General features: G+C 45.7%; 1 protein-coding gene across 2 annotated transcripts; it reads right to left on the bottom strand.

The window, feature by feature from the left end:
- Positions 1-683: 683 nt before the first annotated feature.
- On the bottom strand, positions 684-2,715 carry LOC125512426 (1-aminocyclopropane-1-carboxylate oxidase homolog 4-like). 2 transcript variants are annotated; one of them, XM_048677519.1, is made up of 2 exons: positions 1,807-2,712; positions 684-1,274 (listed from the first exon to the last, which is right to left on the bottom strand). In XM_048677519.1, the coding sequence occupies exons 1-2, from the start codon at positions 2,638-2,640 to the stop codon at positions 1,020-1,022; spliced, it is 1,089 nt and encodes a 362-aa protein (XP_048533476.1). In that variant the 5' UTR covers positions 2,641-2,712; the 3' UTR covers positions 684-1,019. The 2 variants fall into 2 exon arrangements, with proteins under 2 accessions (XP_048533476.1, XP_048533477.1); XM_048677520.1 differs by lacking the exon at positions 684-1,274 and adding an exon at positions 1,286-1,713 and having other exon boundaries at positions 1,807-2,715.
- Positions 2,716-8,295: the final 5,580 nt, after the last annotated feature.

Below are 8,295 nucleotides of genomic sequence, written 5' to 3'. Positions count from 1 at the left end.
TCGACCTCGTCAGCGACGACGATGACACCGGTTGCCACTGAAGACGGCCACGGCCACGGCATCGACGCGCACGGCAGGAGAGCGCGAGCAGCGTTTTTTTATTTTGTTTTTATGTAAATTATGGCACTGGGCCGTTTAAGTGAACCGTGAAACTGGGCCGTTTTGTGGCCGTGACCCCTAAATTTTGTTTTAAGTTTTTTTATCTACTTTTATTTACTTTTTAAGCATTTTATTTAAGTTTTTCTGTTTTTTTAATCACGTCCACCCCGGACATGATTTGAGGTGCGGCCGCGCGTTGGGCGCACCCATGACCCAACAAATAGATGCGGACATGGGTGAACCCATTGCTGCTCCTAAGGGACAAAATCCGGCCAAGCCAGACGTCCGTTTGAGATCATGCGATGGAGTTGGCCTCATATGCCGAGACCATTCCGCCGCGCCGAGGTTGTTTTTTCTTGTTGGTTCGGTAGTGGTCCATGACGGTTTTACTAATCCAGCAACTAGTATAGTAAGTACTCACTCCGTTCCAAATTAGTCGTCGCAGAAATGGATGTATCTAGAACTAAAATACAGCTAGATACATCCATTTCTGCGACAAGTAATTCAGAATGGAGGGAGTAGTAACTACTGTAGAAATTAACATGTGCGTCAAGATGCCGAGTTATCTTTTGCTCTTTTAGGGATGACAGATACAAAAATATGTATAGCAAACTTTCTCAGGCCAGTTGGTCCAGTGATGGTAGCTGCAGAAAGAATATACAACATACAGTGTACATTTTGGTCCATTTGATAATTACATGCCTGAAACATGTGATGCTTACACAATGAAAAATAAAACTAGCATTTAATTTGGGATGTACGACTATGGAGAAACAATGAAACAGATCGAAGCATGCACTGTGTAAGGTAGAATAATTGTACCGCAATCTCACAGAACATCACTGGCACTGGGATGGCTACATACTGTAAAACTTACACGCACACAAGCTTAAACATTGTTTGGTGGCGTTTGATTCATCTCACAGTTTGAAGTGCTCAAGTAGAGCTTTGCTAGCAAGGTCTCGTTTGAAGAAGGCCCCCAAAAACTCAGGCATCGCGAAACGCCTGTACTTTGGTGGGTTTTCTGTAGAAACCAGCTCTGGCAATGGCCCATACAAAACTGATTCCCCTCGCTTTCCAGGATTGAAAAAGACAGCAAGTGAAACTCTAGCTTCTTCACCCGAATTCATCACCACCCTGTGTTCGACGCTCTTGTACTTATCATTTGACATTATCTGATGAAAGAATGGTGTAATAATCAATAAACAGATTAGATGCAGTGATGACATTATGAAACTGGTACAAATCCATTATTAATGTGATCCTGAAAACAATAATCCATTGACTATTCCCGCTTACTATCTACCACTAATAAGACATCATATCCAACTCAAGTGAAATGTTGAGTTGAATCGCGTTGAGCTGTAAAGTACTCCCTCCGTACGTCTAGATACATCTGTTTGAGCGTCAATTTACATGAGAAGAAGAAAGTAACAAAATTCAAGCAATGGGTTCAAATTACCATCCTCACGTCAACATAAATTGCCATAAAAAACGTTCGATTTACCATGGCTAAAATTTCAACGTCAGATTTTTAGCATTTCTGAAATTCAAACCATCGCCTTTCCAGTTTTCATAAGAGATGCGCACTCCCAAGTATTTGTCCTCCTGTCCCTAAATCAGATTGAGCTGAATTGGTAGCGTGCGTGCTTTAGATAATTCAAATGTAACTGAACAAAGTTGTTACCGAATCCCTCGACATTATACCTGCAAGAGGTCCCCGACATTGATCACAAGCGCGCCCGGTGCAGGCCTCACGTCCACCCAGAAGCTCTCCCCGTCCCCATTCGTGTGCTTCACCTGCAAACCACCAACGCCATCCTGCTCAAGGACGGTGAGCACGCCGGGGTCGGTGTGCGGGACTAAGCCCATGGTGCGCTCAGGCTCGGGGCACACCGGGTAGTAATGGCAGACCATGAGCTTCCCTTCCAGGCACGAGGTCTCCTCCAGCGCCGCATCCCCGAGCCCGAGCCCCTGTGAGAGCAGCGCCATCACGGCGCGGGCCACCGCGGCGGCGTGCGCTTCCCACTCGATGACTTCAGAGCGGCACACCGACGGTATGCGTTCGGCGTTGGGCGGCGTAGGCCCGAACAACACCTGGACGGTGTCGCGCCAGCTCGCCGCGGGGGACAGGAACAGGTCGACGTTCGAGGAGTAGCTAACCCCGCCCGACAAGGCCCGGCCGTAGTGCGCCGCGCGCTCGGGGGCGGGGAGCTCGTTGAAGGCGCGCACCGCGGCGAGGGCCCTCGCGGGGTGGCCGGAGGGGACAAGGACCTCGTGGTTGACGAGGTGGAAGAAGCCCCAGTCGCGGGCGGCCGCCGCGGCGGCGGCGGCAGCGACGTGCGCGGGGAGGGAAAGGTCAACGACGGGGATGGAGACGCCCGGGGGAGCAAGCGGGACTGAGGCATAGGGGTTGGTGTGGACGAAGAGGTCGGGGACGGTGGAGACGCCGGACTCGACGAGGCCGCGGACGCCGGTGCGGGCCTCGTCGAAGGCCTTGAGGAGGGCCGCGCGGTCGGACTTCGTGGAGGCTGCGGCCATGGTCGTCGCGTTGCGTGCGTCCCGTTGAGTTTGACGAGCGGAGATGATGGAGGCGAGAAGCGGGATCAAGCTCCTTTGACGTGCCCTGAAGCTGACGTGCCCCTAGAGTTTGACCAGCGACACGAATTGGGCCAGACCAAATTATGGCAGCCAGATGGGCCAGAGACCAAACAGAGACTATCCACTTACGGCCTTCTTTTCTCCAATTTTTTTTTTAAAATTCGACGGCCTTCTGATGCAACTGCAAACTAAACAATGCAAAGAACCCCTTAAAAAACTTCATCAACTAGCGAAGAGGATCGAAAATGGTAAAAATATCCAAAACCAAGGAGACAATGGATAATTGCAAACCAAACAATGCAAAGAACCCATAAGAAAAACTTCGTCAACTAATGAAGAGGATCGGAAATGGTAAAAGTTATCCAAAACCAAGTAGACCAATGGATAATTGCAAACCAAAAAATGCAAAGAACCCCTAAATAACTTCATCAATTGATGAAGAAGATCGAAATTCGGAAATGGTATCCAAATCCAGAGAGACCGATGGATCCTGAGGAAAGAGGGGCTCAAATGAGCAAATTTCATCAAGAGGTCTAGACTTCGGTGGGTCAACCAACTAATGGAACCACGTAAGTGAGAACGGAACACTAATTTACTTCTACTAGAAGGGACGGCGTGCTCCGCCACGCCTTCTCGCCGCCTAATTTGTAAGCGATTTTAGGCAGGCTTGACCCGTGAGAAGAAAGTACGGACGAACCCAATAGGAAGAGTCATGGCAGTAAATCCAAAAATACCAATGAATGACGTATGAATCGCTTAAAAAAACCAATGACGCAGGAAGAACGGTTCCACAAACAGATGATGCATAGGTGGAAATGGATCGCCAATAAGCAACGTGTGATCAATCCAACCCAATGTGCATATCTACCATGAATAGGTTGGGAACAAAATCAGTGAAACATATACCATCAAGCCGATTAGGGACCACCAGCAAAGCATGAATTGTAACAACATTATATAGGAAGAAGAATCCCCGCAGCACCAAGCATGCAAAAACACACGCCAGCACCAATCCCGTGCAGTTTTCTGACAGCTGGACGTGGTTGCCCATCTTTTCAACCATCACAACCCAAAAACCATGCCTAAAACATGAACATCACAGGAAAAATGAACTACAAAATAAAGCACAATCAGGTGAAAAAATAACAATACTCAGAATAAAGGAAGGAACACCTACGAAGACTGAACCCACAAGGCAGCAACAACAATCATCCTAATATATACCATATCCACTTAGGCCTGAGTGTCCACGCACCAACTCGCTGTAAAAAAGACAGAGTTAGCAAAATCTATCAGAAAGAAGGACTGCCCGCTCCCATAGCAAGCACATTACCATGGCAAAATAAATCAGACAAACCCCTATCTCATAATCTCACCATTAAATATGACCACATGCAAGCAACAGACACTGAAGAACAAGAGGCAGCAGAAGAAAGCAGCGGGCGACCAACGATGACCATGTCCGCCGCCGCCGCGGACGGCCAAACCCACCACGACAACAGCAACCAGACGCACGGGGGCACCAACCAAGCAGCAATCGACCACCCAGCGTGTCCCAAAGAAGAAAGGAGGTCAGCGGAACATCGGCATGCATGGGCTAATGGCGACAAACCCTCCTCCCATTGAAGGAGAACGCAGTTGAAGCCCATTCCACGAACAGTCAAAGTCATAACGGCAAACATACCCCAAATCCACGAACCACCGATTGGCGGGCCCATACCACACCAGTCCCACTTCAGAGGGGAGGAATGATACATCTCCGTCGTATCAACTTTTCCTAACGCTTTTGTTCTTATTTTGGACTCTAATTTGCATGATTTGAATGAAACTAACCCGGACTGACGCAGTTTTCAGCAGAACTACCGTGGTGTTGTTTTTGTGCAGTTATAAAAGTTTCAGATTTGGATGAGACTTTTTGGAGGATTATTTTGGAATATAAAATAAATTATGGAGCCAAGACCCACTGGGGGCAGATGCCCACAAGACACCAGGGCGCGCCCACCCCCTCTAGGGTGCCCTGGTGGGTTGTGGGGCCCTCGGTGCTCCGCTGATTCTAACTCCAACTCTATAAAATCCTATTTTTCCAGAACAAATAGGGGAGGAAGTTTCATCGCGCTTTATGATTCGGAGCCATCGCCACCTCCTGTTCTTCATCGGTGGCCGGATCTAGAGCCCGTTTGGGGCTCCGAAGAGGGGAATCTTCGGTCTACGTCATCACCAACCCTCCTTCATCACCAATTCCATGATGCTCCCCACCGGGAGTGAGTAATTACTTCTTAGGATCGCTGGTCGGTGAGGAGTTGGATGAGATTCATCATGTAATCGAGTTAGTTTTGTTAGGGCTTGATCCCTAGTATCCACTATGTTTTGAGATTCATATTGCTATGACTTTGCTATGCTTAATGCTTGTCAGTTGTCACTAGGGCCCGAGTGCCATGATTTCATATCTGAACCGTTTATATTTTCATCATTATATCTATTTTCTAGATCTGATCTTGCAAGCCATATGCACCTATTACGTGTTATGATCCGTAAACCCCATGGTGACAGTAATTGGGATACTTTCCGGTGATGACCGTAGTTTGAGGAGTTCATGTATTTACTATGTGTTAATGCTTTGTCTCGTTCTCTATTAAAAGGGGGCCATAATATCCCTTACTTTCCTTATGGACCCCGCTGCCACGGGAGGGTAGGACAAAAGATGTCATACAAGTTCTTTTCCATAAGCACGTATGACTATTTACGGAATACATGCCTACATTATATTTATGAACTGGAGCTAGTTCTGTGTCGCTCTAGGTTATGACTATTATATGATGAATATAATCCAACAAACTCACCGATCCAATGCCTACGAGTTTTCCGCATATTGCTCTTGCTAAGTTACTATTGCTATCCAATGCCTACGAGTTTTCCACATATTGCTCTTGCTAAGTTACTATTATTATTGTTACTGTTACGACTACTACAAAACTGTTACTGATGTTACCATTACCATTGTTATTGTTACCACTGCTATCAGAGCTATCATATTACTGTGCTACTCATCACTTTGCTGCAGATATTAAATCTCCAGGTGTGGTTGAATTGACAACTCAACTGCTAATACTTGCAAATATTCTTTGGCTCCCCTTGTGTCGGATCAATAAATTTGGATTGAATACTCTACCCTCGAAAACTATTGTGATCCCCTATACTTGTGGGTTATCAAGACCTTTTTCTAGCGCCGTTGCCGGGGAGCACAGCTATATTTGTTGAGTCACTTGGGATTTATATTTATTGATCACTTTGAAGAATCTGAAAGATCCAAGAACCAAGATCGTCCCCTCTAATACGAGGGGGGTAAGGAATTGCCATCTAGCTTTGCACTAGATTCACCTTCTGTTCTGAATAGACTTGCAACGCCACCACATGCTATTAATCCTGATATGTCGCAAGTTATTGATGATGTTGCTTCTACTATGAATGATGCTAGTACCTTGCTTGATGATAATGTTCCACTAGGTGAATTTCTTGATGAACAACTTGCTAGAGCTAAAGACAATTAGAATGTTGAAACTGATGAAATTACTAAAACTGATGAAGTCTTTGAAACTGAGAATTATAATACACCTATTAGACCTAGCTCTCCTAGATTTGAATTGCCTAAGATACCTGAGGGCTATGTTATGGATGAGGAGATAGCTGGTGACTTTATCTAGGAAGAAGAATCCATGTAGCACCAAGCATGCAAAACACACACGCCAACACCAATCCCATGCAGTTTTCTAACAGCCCAACATGGTTGCCCATCTTTTCAGCCATCACAACCTAACAACCATGCCTAAAAACATGAACATCACAGAAAAATGAACTACAAAATAAATCACGATCGGGCAAAAAAATAACAATACTCAGAACAGGCGAAGGAACCCCTGCGAAGACTGGACCCACAAGGCAGCAACAACAATCATCCCAATATACGCCATGTCCACTCATGCCTGAGTGTCCACGCACCTACTCACTGTAAAAAAATACAAAATTGGCAAAATCTATTAGAAAGAAGGACCGCCCACTCCCATAGCAAGCACATTACCATGGCAAAAAAATCTGACAAACCCCCTATCTCAGAATCTCCCCATCAAATACAACCACATGCAAGCAACACACACCGAAGAACATGAGGAAGCAGAAGAAAGCAGCCAGCAAACAACGACGACAATGCCCACCGACACCAAACTGCCACCACCGCTGACACCCACTAGGAATACAGTAACCAGGCGCACAAGGGCATCGACTAGGCAGCAATTGACCGCCCAGCGTGTCCCAAAGAAGAAAGGAGGTCAGCGAAACATCAGCAAGAACAGGCTAATGGAGAAAAAACCTCCTCCCACCGAAGGAGAACGCAGTTGAAGCCCATCGCATGAACAATCAAAGTCATAATGACATATATAACCCAAATCAATGAACCACTGAACGGTGGCCCATACCGCACCAGTCCCACTTCAAAGGGGTGGAACACATCACGGGTACACACATACAGAATTGCCACCCAAAAGGAACCCACAGTGGTCACACACTCAAGCGAACCGACCCACCATCCAAAACAATCAGGATCAATACATCGCTCACCTCCTCAGCGTGCCCACACCTGTTATGACTGCCATGCAGTCCACCAATAGGCCCACTCACCATACACCTGCAGTACACATGCATGCAGTCGCTTAAAGTAGAAAAAACTAAGCATGCCAGAAGAGAAAGGTCCACATGGTAGCATAAGTGAAAATCCTGATGGCCTCAGCGCTCGCCTAGAAAGTGATGCGTAAATTTGAAGGTGATTCTTTTGATGTTATAATGCAATATGCAATATCAAGTTGTCGTCTTCGGAGATCGAGGAATGTTTGTCTTGGCATTTTGAGAGGTGATGCATATTTATGGTCAGAAGTGCATATAGATTGGTTCCTAATATCCAAAGACAAATTGACCCACGGTGTCTCCTTCCTACAAATGATGTTGATGGTCGTAGTATTTGGAAGGCAAAAGTTCCAGGGTGTATTAGAATATTTGGCTAGAGACTGTCCACTAGTACATTGGCGACAAAGAAGAACAAATGGAAACGGACCTTAGAAATTGATACTTGATACTATTTTCAATCTTTGTGGATGTGATGAAGAGGATGAGTATAATGCCATAATGTTTGTGCAAAAAGTATAACACTAAGACATGAAGTTAGAATTTCATGATTATCGTCGTGGGAAGATAAATTCCGCAACATAGAAGAAGATTGGCTTAAGATTTATTGGACACATGTAACTCTAAAACTCGATCACGCATCCTTTTGTTGTTGTGGCGTTGTTGGTTCTTCAGAGATGATTGTGTTTATAATCTCGGCAAAGAAACAATCAAGAGTTAAGTGGCTTTTCTCACAAACTTTGAGGCAGATTTGCATAATCATGACCATGATGCATGCTTGCTCTCTTGTAAGAGTAGTTGGGTAAATCTCAAGTATAAGGGTGAAGTAACCTAGCAATAAGTATTTCTCTCAGTAGAGAAACAAGGTTTATTGAATCAGAAGGTGTTCTTCCAGTATACAAAGTCACGGGTACCTCCACACAG

Source organism: Triticum urartu, chromosome 6, assembly GCF_003073215.2.
Source record: "Triticum urartu cultivar G1812 chromosome 6, Tu2.1, whole genome shotgun sequence".
Classification (NCBI taxonomy): Eukaryota; Viridiplantae; Streptophyta; class Magnoliopsida; order Poales; family Poaceae; genus Triticum; species Triticum urartu.
Note: the sequence above shows the minus strand (reverse complement) of the source record. Positions and strands in the feature narration are given on the sequence as shown.

Coding starts and splice junctions, on each gene's coding strand:
- LOC125512426 (XM_048677519.1), bottom strand. CDS start 2,640: ATGGCCGCAGCCTCCACGAAGTCCGACCGCGCGGCCCTCCTCAAGGCC. Junction 1,275..1,806: donor ATGTCGGGGACCTCTTGCAG/GTATAATGTCGA, acceptor TTCTTTCATCAG/ATAATGTCAAATGATAAGTA.